Source organism: Leucoraja erinacea, chromosome 9 (genome assembly GCF_028641065.1).
Source record: "Leucoraja erinacea ecotype New England chromosome 9, Leri_hhj_1, whole genome shotgun sequence".
In the NCBI taxonomy this organism is placed as follows: Eukaryota; Metazoa; Chordata; class Chondrichthyes; order Rajiformes; family Rajidae; genus Leucoraja; species Leucoraja erinaceus.
This window is the reverse complement of record NC_073385.1, coordinates 4,433,553-4,448,358: the sequence shown is the minus strand read 5'-3', so window position 1 is coordinate 4,448,358 and position 14,806 is coordinate 4,433,553. Positions and strand designations below refer to the sequence as shown.

At 43.1% G+C, this 14,806-nt stretch overlaps 1 protein-coding gene across 1 annotated transcript; it reads right to left on the bottom strand.

Annotated features, from left to right (window-relative positions):
* Positions 1-733: 733 nt before the first annotated feature.
* LOC129699938 (gastrula zinc finger protein XlCGF49.1-like) lies at positions 734-1,570 on the bottom strand. The gene has a single exon (XM_055640038.1). The coding sequence runs from the start codon at positions 1,568-1,570 to the stop codon at positions 905-907; it is 666 nt and encodes a 221-aa protein (XP_055496013.1). The 3' UTR covers positions 734-904.
* Between the last annotated feature and the right edge of the window lie 13,236 nt (positions 1,571-14,806).

The following is a 14,806-nucleotide window of genomic DNA, read 5'->3' as shown; positions in this document are numbered from 1 at the left end:
CATATTGTCAAGAGTCAAGTCGAGAGTGTTGAATCATCATAAGTATCAAACGGATTAATGAAATTCTTACTTTGCCAAATTCACTCGTTAACCGGCTTGTAAACATGTGTAGGTAGGTACCACAGATGCTGATTTAAACCGTAAATAGTCACAAATAGTCTGTATGCTTCGTTGTCAACTTCTCCCAGCTAACAATGATCTATCCTACATTTTCCTTGATCTACATGCCCTTTGATATCTCGCTTTCACACCTTCCTCTTTCTTATCCCTGTGTCTCCCTCTCCCCTGTATGTGATTGGTCCAGGAGAGTGGCCTCACCAAAGATGTTTCTTTATCTAGTGATAATGTTTCTTTATTTCATGGAAGTGTGTCCCCCTAAGTGCTATGTGTTGAAACGATGTTATGATTGGGCTATGGAGCTGTCATTCCATGTACTTTGCAGACTGTATCGGTTTGCTTGTAGGGGTTGCCTCCCCAAGTACTTTCGCGCCTTTAGTTTGGAGGGGTATAAAGGGGTGGGGAGCACATTGGGTTGTGCCGATCGTCTTGGATCTGTTCTATCTGCGTGAGGCTGTATTGGGCTCGAGTAAGTGGTAACGAGGATTAGTCTCGTGGTATCGTGTACAATAAAATAGAGTTGGAATTACAGACCTCGCATTCGGTGTTTGTTTGAACCAGATTAGGGAGGTAAGTTCATATCCGGAATCAACAGGGATGCTCACCGACATGGGTACGCCGGTGCTGCCCCAGGCTGGACATGCGGGTGAAAGCCATGCCACACTCAGCGCACACAAAGGGTCTCTCTCTAGTGTTCATCCGCTGGTGCTCTCGTCGCCGCCGTGCGCTCTTGAAACGATTGACGCAGTGGGAGCAGCCGCTCACCAGCATAGGTCCGCCGGTGATGTCATAACCCCCGCGAGCTGTCAAACGCCTCACTGCAGTACGGGCAGTTGTACGGCTGGACACTGTTGTGCACGGGGTGGTGGGACAGGGCGTGGGAGGCCATGTCAAAGTGCTCTCCACACATCGGGCTGGGGACGGGACAGTTACCGGCATGCAGCTGTTGGTGGGACAGCAGACTGTTGGAGCATGTGAAGCCCTTGCCACACTGGGCGCAGGTGAAGGGGCGCTCGCCGGTGTGGGTGCGCTGGTGCTCCAGCAGGTTGCTGGAGCGGGTGAAGCCCTTGCCGCAGTCGCTGCAGGTGTAGGGCCGCTCCCCAGTGTGCAGGCGCCTGTGCACCTTCAGGTCCTTGGACGACTTGAAGCCTTTGCCGCAGTCGGAGCAGGTGAAGGGCCGCTCACTGCTGTGCACCCGCCGGTGCTCCCGCAGCCCCGACAACCAGGCAAAGCTCTTGCCACAGGTGGAGCAGCCATAGGGCTTCTCGCCCGTGTGCATCCGCCGGTGGATCTTCAGGACCTTCGTTGACTTGAAGCTCTTGCCGCAATCGGAGCAGGTGAAGGGGCGTTCTGCCGTGTGCACCCGCCGGTGGATCTCCAGCTGGCTCGGGAGCTGCCAGGCCTTGTCACACACGTCACACTCATAACGCCTCTCCTTGTTGTGCTCTGTCATCTGGTCCTTTGCAGCCCGCACACCGAGCAGATGGTGGGGGGGGGGGGGGGGGGGGGGGGACGGGGGGGGGGGGGGGGGGGGTGGGGGGGGGGAGGGGGTGCTCATCTCAATGGCCGCTCACATCCCCATCTCTTTGTCCACAGCAACGGCTCCTAAACCCTGCAGGAGGAGAACACAGAGGGTCATTGTTCCCGATGTTGGGGAAGTCCAGAACAAGGGGTCACAGTTTAAGGATAAAGGGGAAATCGTTTAGGACTGAAATGAGAAAAACATTTTTCGCACAGAGAGTGGTGAATCTGTGGAATTCTCATCCACAGAATGTAGTTGAGGCCACAGTTGATTGGCTATATTTAAGAGGGAGTTAGATCTGGCCCTTGTGGCTAAAGGGATCAGGGGGTATGGAGAGAAGGCAGGTATAGGATACTGAGTTGGATGATCAGCCATGATCATATTGAATGGCGGTGCAGGTTCGAAGGGCCGAATGGCCTACTCCTGCACCTATTTTCTATGTTTCTATGTTTCTAAGATGAGTCTTGGCCCGAATCCTCACCAACTTCTCTCCAGAGATACTGCCTGTCCCGCTGAGTTACTGCAGCATTTTGTGTCCATCTTCGGTGTAAACCTGCATCTGCAGTTCCTTCCTACATAAGACGTCAACGATCTCATCACGGAATCAGTGATTGACTGAAGAGTGGGTTGGGGGATGGAGTCCGCCTACCACCAGCGTGAGGATGAACCCAGTGAAGAAGAGGGCAATTGGGGGACGATGGCAGCTTTGATGTTCGACATGCAGCCATTACTGGTGATTGGATGATATCTACTAAATTAGGAATGTTTTTAGTTCTTAGTTTAGTTTAGAGATACAGCGCGGAAACAGGCCATTCAACTCGCCAATTCCATGCCGGCCAGCGATCCCCATTACACTATCACACCCTACACAATAGGGACATTTTACCAAAGCCAAATTACCCTTCAAACCTCATTGGAGTGTGGGAGGAAACTGGATTACCCGGAGAAACCCCACACGATCATGGGGAGTATGTACAAACTCCATACGGATAGCACCCGCAAACTGGATCGAACCCAAGTCTCTGGCGCTGTAAGGCAGCAACACTACTGCTGTGCCACCGTGCCACCCTTCTGTATTGATTATGGAAAATGTATTGCTACAATAGTGTATTTTTACCATGACATTGAATAAGATAAATAAATAGTACTGATGTTACTGAGATGAAAATAGTTGTGTTCCAATTGCATCGATGAGTCCAAGAGTAGACCGGATGACCATTTTGCCAAACACTTGCACTCAGTCCCTTTAGGCATGCTGGACCTCCTGGTTGCAAATCATTCCCATACCAATATTTCTATCCTGAGCATCCTCTGTCTCCAGAGTGGGGCCACATGTAAACTGGAAGAACAGCACCTAAATCGAAGTATTCCACATAGATTTCTTACAACTTAATGATATGAACATTGAATGTTCCAATTTTACGTCACACCCTTCCTCCTTTCTTCTTCCTTCTATCACTGTACATTTACAATGTATTTATAGTGTATATAGAGTATACAGTTATAAATGGAATGTATTTATGTACCTCTACACTGTAAGTGGCTTGATTGTAATCATGTATTTTCTTTCTGCTGACTGGATTGAACATGACAATATATTTTCACTGTACCTCGGTATACATGACAATAAACTCAACTGAAACTGAAACTGAATTCTCTTCCTTGTGCCCCACCCTGTTTCCCCTCGTTTCTCTGCTCTCCTGCCTTCCTTCCCCTTCCCCACCATCTCCTTGGACCTAAAGACATTCTTGCCATAGAGGGAGTACAGAGAAGGTTCACCAGACTGATTCCTGGGATGTCAGGACTTTCATATGAAGAAAGACTAGATAGACTCGGTTTGTACTCGCTAGAATTTAGAAGATTGAGGGGGGATCTTATAGAAACTTACAACATTCTTAAGGGGTTGGACAGGCTAGATGCAGGAAGATTGTTCCCGATGTTGGGGAAGTCCAGAACAAGGGGTCACAGTTTAAGGATAAGGGGGAAATCTTTTAGGACCGAGATGAGGAAAACTTTTATCACACAGAGAGTGGTGAATCTCTGGAATTATCTGCCGCAGAAGGTAGTTGAGGCCAGTTCATTGGCTATATTAAAGAGGGAGTTGGATGTGGCCCTTGTGGCTAAAGGGATCAGGGGGTATGGAGAGAAGGCAGGTACAGGATACTGAGTTGGATGATCAGCCATGATCATATTGAATGGCCAAATGGCCTACTCCTGCACCAAATTTCTATGTTTCTATATATCCCTCCCTCTGGCTACATGTTTAATTTATCTTTCCACCTTATCTTTTGTCTCCTTTGCATCTCCTCCTCACCTGCATCCACGTATCACATATCTGAAGAAGAGTCTCGACCCGAAACATGACCCATTCCTTCTCTCCAGAGATGATGCCTGTCCCGCTGAGTTACTCCAGCATTTTGTGTCTATCTTCCACATATCACTTGCCAAGCTTGTCCAGCACCACCAATTTTCCTGCTAGAATTACCTTGAAGAAGGGTGCCAACCCGAAACGTCGCCTAACAATGTCCTCCAGCGATGCCCTCTAACCCACTGAGTTCATCCAGCACTGTGTTTATTTTTGTAAACCAGCATCTGCCGTTCCTTGTTTCTCTCCGTGTCCAAAGTATAATGGACACATTCGCATTATTCCACCAGATGTATTAGAAGTCACTTTATCAGTTGTATATGTAAGCTCCAGAGGCATTTGTACAAACAAGTTGTGGCGAGGATTAAACTTAACCAAATTCCTCTCTGATTCCCTATCCTACAGATCCTCTGGTCCATCCGTTCTTCATGTTCAAACTTAGGCAACTGATGACATTGATGAGGTTTCCAAGCCTAGTTAAAACCATTTTTCAACTCATGACCGCACACAGGCACAACGAACGGAAGATAAACACAAAAAGCTGGAGTAATTCAGTGGGTCAGGCAGCATCTCTTGAGAAAAGGAATAGTCCTTTTGTCCAGAGATGCTGCCTGGCCCACTGAGTTACTCAAGCGTTTTGTGTCTATCTTTGGTTTAACCCAGCATCTGCAGTTCCTTCCTACTCTATGAAAGGAAGACCCTGGATCCACAGAGTTGACGTGGATAAGCTTTTCCCACTGAGAGTAGGGAATATTCAAACAAGGGGACATGACTTGAGAATTAAGGGACAGAAGTTTAGGGGTAACTTGAGGGGGAACTTCTTTACTCAGAGAGTGGTGGCTGTGTGGAATGAGCTTCCAGTGAAGGTGGTGGAGGCAGGTTTGTTTTTATAATTTAAAAATAATAAAATTGGATAGTTATATGGACGGGAAAGGAATGGAGGGTTATAGTCTGAACGCAGGTGTATGGGACTAGGGGAGAATACGTGTTCGGCACGGACTAGAAGGGTCGAGATGGCCTGTTTCCGTGCTGTAAATGTTATATGGTTATATGGTTATATGGTTATATGGATATTGAAAAGGAGCAATCTGCTCACTCATTTATCTTCTCACTCCTGGAGTCAGTGAGACCGGTTCCATTTATTCCATTGATGAAGCATCAAACCAGTTGAACACAGTTCAACAACCTAGCCAAGAGAGAAAACAATGACATTTTTCTCGTTATTATCGGACAAAACTATGGTGTTAAGCAGACAGGCATTTTAATTCACTGCAGATCAAGCAGAACCCTTGCAGTCAGTGTTACGTTACCAGAAAAACTGTTCAACCTGCAGATTCCCATTCCAGCACCTCGTTTATACGTTACTAAAAGCTCGGTCAACCAGGCAGAACCGCCTACTTAAAATATGGCAAATGTGTTGGTGGTGAAACCAAGGAATAACTTAATATCTCCACTGATAGAAAAGCAAAATAGATGGAGATCTGAAATAAGACCAGCAAGCGTAAAAGTGCCTGAAGAAACGTCACCAATCTGAGATGTTAACTTTAATTCTTGCACTGCAGGTGCTGCCTGGCCTGCTGTGTATTCACAGCATTTTTAGCTTTAATCTCTACTGAAAATAAGAAAAAATAGAGAGCTTTTTCTCAAAGATCACCCACATACATTGAAATAAAGACAATATATTGGTACCTGTGTGGAGGCAGGAACTGCAGGTGCTGGATTAAACCAAAGATAGACACAAAATGCTCGAGTGATTCAGCGGGGACCGGCAGTGTCACCCATTCTTACTCTCCAGAAATGCTGGCTGTCCCGCTGAGTTACTCCAGCATTTTTTGTCTATTATTGGTGCCTATTGTGGAAATCAATGTGCTACAATATTTTCCACAATGGACTTATGAAAGCAGAACATAGAAGATAGAAAGGTACAGTGCAGGAGCAGGCCCTTTGTCCCATAGTATCTGTGCTGAATATAATGGCAAGATAAACTACTCTCAGCTGCCTGCACATGATCCATTAACCTTTCTCAGCATCTCCAGGTATGTGCCAGCATAACCAAAGTACAAACAATTTCTCAGCTATTCCTTTTCCCTCTTTTTTTTTAACCTTTTTTACTCTCTATCATTTCCTGATTCATCCTCTCCTCTTTCCTCTCTTCTCCCATTTCCCACTGGCACCATACAAGCTTTGCATACATTGTTCCTGATGTCAATTTTTATGGTTGGGGCACACAGTTGTTAGAAACATAGAAACATAGAAAATAGGTGCAGGAGTAGGCCATTCGGCCCTTTGAGCCAGTCAATATGATCATGGCTGATCATCCAGGATCAGTATCCCGTTCCTGCTTTCTCCCCCATATCCCTTGATCCCGTCAACCCTGAGAGCCATATCCAACTTTCTCCTGAGACAAATGACCAAAACCGAAGAAAACGCAAAGTGCCGGGGGAACTCAGTGGGTCAGTTGGCATTCTGGGAAGGGAATGGACATCCATTGTTTCAAGTCAGGACCCTTTTTCAGTCTGAAGAAGGATCCTGACCTGAAACGTTGCCTGTGTAGGAAAGAACTGCAGATGCTGGTTTACACCAAAGATAGACACAACATGTTGGAGTAACTCATGGGTCAGGCAGCATCTCTGGAGAAAAGGAATAGGTGATGTTTCAGGTCAAGACCCTTCTTCAGACTGTGAGTCAGGGGAGAGGGCAGCGCGAGGTATTAAAAGGTACATGGATGGTGAAGGTAAGGTGGAGCCCACAATGGTGCATTGTTGGCTGTGGAAATGGTAATAACGAAGGGACATGATCAATGATACTAGCAGGAAGGCTAGGGTGGGGGTGGGATGGAGAGAGAGTGAATGCAAGGGCTATTTGAAATAAGTGAACTCAATATCCATACCACTGGGTTGTAAGCGGCCCAAGCTACGAGATGCTGTTCCTCCATTTTGCTTGTGGCCTCTCTGACAGTGGCTTGTTGCCTGTTTCTCCCCTCCCCCAACGTCGCCCAACCCATTGAGTTCCACAGCACTCGGAGTTTTGCTCAAGATTCGAGCGGATCTGCAGTTTCTTGCGTCTCCAAAGCAGAGGAGTTGTTTTTAAAGAGTAAAATGAGAGGCTTATCCCTGTTTTAAGCCACATGAGTTTCGCTTTGATGAGCAATCATGATTAAAAAAAAAGCCACCTTGTGTATTTCAAGCTGAGAAACAAAGTGTGGAAGAATTCTCATTTATTATTAATTTACTAATCACAATGTTACTTATCTTTGGAGGAAGTGAACACATCTGTTAACTCTATAACACGGTTCAAATTCTCAACAGATCACAAGGACATCCGATATTTAAAAAGATTAGACTTTTTCTCATTATTTGATGAATTGCAACAGGGTCCTAACACACCCAACCCCTCCACCAAGATCATTATTTAATGCTAAGTTTATTGAGGGGTGTTGACAGAAGTCTGGAAACAAATCATTTATCAGCTCCCTACACTGTAGAATAGTCTTTGGACCCTTGGAACTTGGTGCTAGCACCACAACTGAAATTTTATTGGTTAAAGGAAAATCAAAGTTGAAATATGTGCCACTTATTCACAATAAAATATAAAAACCTCTTCTCAAGCTTTCAGACACACTTTACATTGTGACAGAACGAATGGGCAATGTTTTTTTCAACGTGCTTTTGAGAGAAATGATATACTGTACATTGAGAAAAGAGTCAAGAGCTTTATTAAATGTAGATCTTCCATGATATTTTGTAAACTGATGCTTGCCCAAGTTTTGACTACTACCACTCATCGCTGCTGAATCAGCTCAGTCGGAAACAGCCAAGATATTTGGAGATAGACACAAAATGCTCGAATAACTCAATGGGTCAGGCATCAGGTGGAGAGAAGTAGGTGATGATTCAGGTCGAGACCCTTCATCAAACCTCATCCAAACATTTGGGGCTTCCATTATGTTAACACTCATCCATGATAGTTCCATTGGCAGCCCAGAGAGACCTAGAGTCATTGAACCATGCATCATGGAAACAAGCCCTTCAGCCCAACTTGTCCATGCCAACCAATTTGCCCACCTGAGTTTGTCCCATTTGCTTGCATTTAATCCCTATCGCTCTAAACCTGTTCTATCAATGTACTTAGACACAAAATGCTGGAGTAACTCAGCGGATCAGGTAACATCTCTGGAGAAAAGGAACAGGTGACGTTTCGGGTCGAGAACCTTCTTCAGACTCCTTGGCTGTGGCGGCGAGTCCGAGGTGAAACGTGGGCCAAGAATCAGAGAGCAGGAGGAATCACAGAGGTAAGTCTAAGGATTTTAAGGACTTGTGATTTAAAATGCTTATCAAAAACTTGCGGTTCTTTTGAACAATAATATCACAAAATCGATTTTTAGTAGTGTCATTGTTGAGCCGACACACCCTGACAAATACCATTAAAAAAATGCAAGCTCAATGAATAACTAAGAAATCATCTTTTAGTGGTAATATGATCACCAGTATTAATGAAACCTAATGCCTTGAATCTTGATAAACAGTGTTTGCATCTGAGTAGATGTCACGGTGTGACAGCCTCGTTGGTATTTGATTTCATGTTGCTTGGCCTTTGGAGCTAATCGTATGAGAACAGCAGAGATGCAACGTGGCTCACCGGTTCTTGAACCAGATCCTCTTTTCACGCTCGAAACCTCTGAGGTTCGGGTGTGTCTGTCATTTCACCTGCGAGTGTTGGTGAGACCAAATCTGGAGTATGGTGTACAATTTTGGTCGCCCAATTATAGGAAGGATGTCAACAAAATAGAGAGAGTACAGAGGAGATTTACTAGAATGTTGCCTGGGTTTCAACAACTAAGTTACAGAGAAAGGTTGAAGAAGTTAGGTCTTTATTCTCTGGAGTGCAGAAGGTTAAGGGGGGACTTGATAGAGGTCTTTAAAATGATGAAAGGGATAGACAGAGTTGACGTGGACAAGCTTTTCCCTTTGAGAATAGGGAAGATTCAAACAAGAGTACATGACTTCAGAATTAAGGGACAGAAGTTTAGGGGTAACATGAGGGGGAACTTCTTTACTCAGAGAGTGGTAGCAGTGTGGAATGAGCTTCCAGTGGAAGTGGTGGAGGCAGGTTCATTGGTATCATTTAAAAATAAATTAGATAGGCATATCGATGAGAAGGGAATGGAGGGTTATGGTATGAGTGCAGGCAGGTGGGACTAAGGGGAAAAAAAAAGTTGTTCGGCACGGACTTGTAGGGCCGAGATGGCCTGTTTCCCTGCTGTAATTGTTATATGGTTATATGAGTGTTCTGCAAAAGCAAAGACTTGAATTGTTCTCTGCCGTCACAGGGAAGAGAATGAAACAATTTATTTTTACTCAGTAGTTGCACATAATATGTTGCAGCCACCGCCTTTTCTAAGGCAGCATGCGACGCAGTAAAAGGGAGATAAGACAAAGGTTAGAATTAAAATTAAAATAGAAACTTTCTAAAAATGCACAAGACTCCGGATCAGCAGAGGGGACGAAGAATAATAGGCTAGTGTTTGAGACTCAGCGGGTCAGGCAGCATTTCTGGAGGAAAGGAATATTTGATGTTTCGGATTGAGACCCTTCCCGATTCCTTTTCTCCGGAGATGCTGCCTGACCCACTGAGTTACTCCAGAATTTTGTATCTATCTTCGGTTTAAACCAGCATCTGCAGTTCTTTCCGACACATAGGCTAGTGTTTTACACTCAGCAACAATGCACTGTGCTGAGATCATGCCGCGTGTGATTATGGAGTCACAAGGATCCACAGATGCTGGAAGCTTGAGCAAAGCACATATGACAATCTACAATAGGTGCAGGAGTAGGCCATTCGGCCCTTCGAGTCAGCATGTCCATTCAATGTGATCATGGCTGATCATTCCCATCAAATCATGCTTCCAAATTATTTTGCTGTAGTTTAGTGTAGTCTAGTTTAAAGATACATCAAGTCAGGCCCTTCAGCCCACCATGTCTATGCTGACCATCGACCACCCACTCACACTGTTTCTATGTTATTTCACTTTCTAATCCACTCCTTACACACTAGGGGCTATTTACAGTGGCCAATTCATCTACAACTTGCACGTCTTTAGGATGTGGGAGGAAACTGGAGTACCAAGAGGAAACCCTCTTGCTGTGATAGGGAGAATGGACAACCTCCATACTGACAGCACCTGAGGTCAGGATCGAACCCACAGGTCTCTGGCGCCGTGAGGCAGTATCTCCACCTGCTGTGCCATTGATCCGCCCTATTGCTTCGACACCTTTTCTTCTTCCTTTCTGCCCAAGAATATCTCCTAAAGAGACCGGACAAATCCAAATTCTTCTTGCTGCTATCACTGTACAAATTAACCAGTGTATCTCCTTTCAGTTCTCAGGCATGATCCTAGACTTCAGCTCACTTGTCACTTTATTTCTCTGTTCCGTGTCCACTCTGACAGGGAAGAGTGCATCAGCCCAAATGGATCAGAACACAAGACCATCAAGGAATGACACATAAAAAGACACAGAGTGCTAGAATATCTCTGGATGGGCGGCACGGAGTCACAGCAATAGAATTGTTGCCTCACAGCCAGAGACCCGGCTTTGATCCTGACCCCGGGTTCTGTCTGTATGGAGTTTGTACGTTCTCCCTGTGACCTGCGTGGGTTTTCTCCGGGTGCTCTGGTTTCCTCCCACATTCCAAAGACGTATAGGTTTGCAAGTTAATTGGCTTCTGTAAATCGTCCTCAGTGTGTAGGATAGAATAGTGTTAAGTTGGTTGTTGGTTGATGTAGACTCAGTTGGCCGTAGGGCCTGTTTCCACGCTGCATCTCCACACTAAACTAAACTAAACTCAGCATGGGATGTAATTGCATCCTATACAATATTCTGTTAACAACCATTGCTGTTTTAGAGTTGTGCCACTCTGAGAACTATAACACATGAATTACTAGTCTCTGTGTTTTGGTAACATTTCTTTGTGTGGAAAGTTGCAGTCTCTGCAGAGAAACCCATAGGAAGAAATGTTGACCAGCGCTGTAGCTTTTATAATTAAAAAAAATTAAAGAACCTTGCAACTATCTTAGCGACAAAAAAACTTGAGACAATACAGGGAGGATATTCTGAAGGACCTGTGCACATTATAACTGATGTAAGGTCACTGGTTGGAAATGTTTATTCTGCTTCCTTTTTCATAGATAATGTCTGACAGGCCAACTATTCAGAACACTTCCTGATATCAATCTTCAGATAAAACTGCATTTTCATTCTTGCACTGATCTCTGGAATTTAATGGAATTACATTTTTTTTTAAAGCTGGACTAATATTGTTAATTTACAACCAGACAAAGCACGAACATATCAATATATTTTGATTTCTAAAGCAGGAACTATGGAGACATATGAAGTATTAAACCTAACAAGTTTGCCTCTGAGCTGGCAATACTGTAATAGATGATAACCCAGTCATTCAATTGAGATGTCATTTCTCATTTAATTTTAATAGTACATCCAACTGTAGATGATAAAAATGAATAAACTAAAGTTGCAATTTTGCAATTATAAGATCAATATAAACTAATACGATTGCAGAATGTGTTGCTTTATTTATTTGCTTCAACAGACATTGACTTTTCTGAAATTAAAGTAGAAAATGCTCAGCAGATCTGAAGGAGAAAATCTGTTTAAAATTGTAATGTGACCATGATTATTGTCAGGCAAGTGTATTAAATATTATACAAACAAGTTTCCTAGACGGAGTTAAGATACAAATCAACCATAATCTGATTCAATGACCGATGCATATCCTTATGGTCATCTGAATGGTGAACATCAATATATTATTCTATTTTCACAGTCGTTGAGTTTGTTTGTCCTTTGCCATGGTTACTTTGAATATGTTTTTTTTAAACTTACATAATTGTAACCATCAACATTTTAACTAATAGCAGTTTTGTGCAATTTACATTGAAAACTTTGGAACAAATCTCGCAAGCAAGGCTGCTTATCGTACCATTTGAAGGCAAGGCAACAACATTGCTGTGATTGATCGCATGCCATTACTTTTACTCACCGAGATCAATGGTGGCATTGGTCGGAGATACTGTAAGTGATAGGCTGCTATGCTCTACAAGGTCTGTTGGCCTTGTGGACTAATGCATGAGATCATTGCCAATGCAACATTCCTCATGTTATTGCACTTTAATTCCTCCACCGACAGAAAGACAGATGGGGTGATTTTCCTCAGGTGCTGTGTACAGGGCGATTGTACGTGAAAAAAGTAGGGCCATTTCTTCTACACTGTGTTTGTGAAATTGGAATTACTTAACATGCCTATAGTTTGAAGCAAAAGTGAACTTCTTGCATTTGTTCACAAATGCATGACTTAAATAGACTCTAATTCACCTTCAAGAAAAACAGGTGAATATTCAGCAGGCAACGCATTTGTTTATTTTTCAGGAATAAATGCATACATTAGTTTTACTCAGTATGAAAATGCCTCCCGCTCGTATGACTCACCCTAAACTCCTCCATCAAAAATATCTAAAGTTACGCATAGCACCAGAATTTGACGGGAAATTGATAGTGAATTTAAAGCACTCTTTTTAATGCACACCCCCTCCTGACAACAACAAGATACACCGTGGATTGCAAATTGCTCAACAACTCTGCAGTTTTTAAGTAAATGGGATGTCATTTTCAACCTTCTGGTGAGATCTTTCTTTCTTTGTTTTTCTGTGTCTTTATTGATTTGACTCTAAATTGCCCCAGTGCAATGGACTCCGCATACAGTATTTCAATACACAGCCCCTCGGAGACTGAAACAGGAACTACTGAACGCATCTTATGCATGGACTTCTTATGGACAAATAACAACTTGCATTACTCAAAGCAGAGGTAGATGAGAGAGGACCTTATAAAGTTATATATAGGTGAGGAGTAAAAGGTTTAGAGGTGATCTGACGAAGAATTGTTACATCCAAACTATATTTGAAGCTCGGAGAAAATGATGGAGGCAGGTACTCTCGCTTTAGTAGATATAAGAGTGACTCAATGAGCATTTAAATTGCCAAGACTATATAGCCTATGGACTGGTAAATGGGACTGATAGAGAAAGGCAGCATAGACATGTTGGGCTGATAGGTCTGTTTCTGTGTTGTATAATTTATACTGTAACTTTAAGCACAAGTGTCAGGCAATTAACCTCTCTCATAAAGACTCAAAATATCAGATGAACTCCAAAAATATTCAATTAAATTCCATCTCACAACACAAACAAGCATCAAGCCATGAACAAGATATTTCACTGCCACGGGGGGTTAATGCAACCTTGTTTCACCTCCTCGTGTTTCTGTTATTTTGCCATTTATGGGTTCAGATGGAAAGACCGATAGATAAGATGATTACTAATCCTCGTCCTTGACTAAGGTAGTGGAACATTCATTGATTAGGAGAGCCGAGCTGAACCAAAGCAATTTCACAGGCATTCAAAATCAAAAGTAGCAGCGATAATGATGCTTGGAATAATCACATCAACATATCGGAAAATCAAGAGGAATTATTACTTGCTTCGGCTTTGATGAGCAGTCAGGCTAATAGGCTATTAAACAACAGAAAACCTAATTATGCTTCATAATGAAACGGAGCAGAGTTGGACATTTTATGAAGGATTTCCCTCATTTCATGGAGGACATCTGAATTAATGAAAGAAGTGAAAGGTGACTGAAGGAAGGTCTTTTGTTTTGGAAGACCACAATTTTTCATTTCAAATTGAGGTCAATAAGGGAATATTATAAATCAGAGGGTAATACAACAAAGTGGACAAGGTGCCTGCACCAAAAAAAAACGAACTGTTCTTTGTTTGAAAAGACATAAAACTCGGGAATTTCCATATGGAGCAATAACAGCGGGACATTAATTAATTTGTTGCAAGGAAGATAACCATCGTGTTCATTAATCATTTAGTAACCCTTGTATGTCATGGTTTATGTTTATGACATATTGGTTTCTCCAGAAGCTGTAAAACATTGTATTTGGTCATCGTAAACTAAATGAAGCAAAGTCACGTCAAGGACAATACAACAATTTATCCATGCATTGACAAACAAAGAGTTATTGTTTGTGCATTGCATTATGATGAGGTTAGCACTGAACTGCCCTCTTCAGTGTCATAGTAACTTAGCTACTACCATAGAGGTGAGAAACTCTATGACCAAAATATACAGAGGTGATCTCTGATAGAGGGAATGCATGGAGGGACATTCTGACACAACTTACTTTAAAACCAAAGACTGACTTCTGAAGTGTCCCATTTGTTGCCGTTTCTTTCTCTATCGCTGAGAAGACGTGAATGGTTAAATGTTAAATGTTAAATGGTCAGCTAGACATAGATCACAAGACCTACACCAACCCCAAACCAATTAGGAGCAGACGAGGGCATTCGATCCAATTTGTGATCCCAGCTACAAAGACAGATGTGTACAGCAATTCGTTCTTCCCCCGCACAATTAAAGCATGGAATAATCTCCACCCAACTATAGTTACCCAACCAGATGCAACTAAATTTAAAGTAGCACTTTCTTCCCAATAACCCTTTCTGGCTTAATCCCTCCCTTCACCACCTCCAGTTTAAATTCCAGTTGGAATATTTTGGAGAACCAAGAACCAAGAAGATAGCTGGATTATTTTGTGAGATGCAGAGGCTTTTAGAATTATATCTTGTCAGCCTTATCTAGCCTATAATTTATCTCCAGCAGTATAATTCCAGGCATATTTTCTTTTCATTTCATCTGCAATGTGGAAAAAAAAAAATCA

Bases quoted from the DNA above. Each gene is read 5' to 3' on its own strand.
- LOC129699938 (XM_055640038.1), bottom strand. From the start codon at position 1,570: ATGACAGAGCACAACAAGGAGAGGCGTTATGAGTGTGACGTGTGTGAC.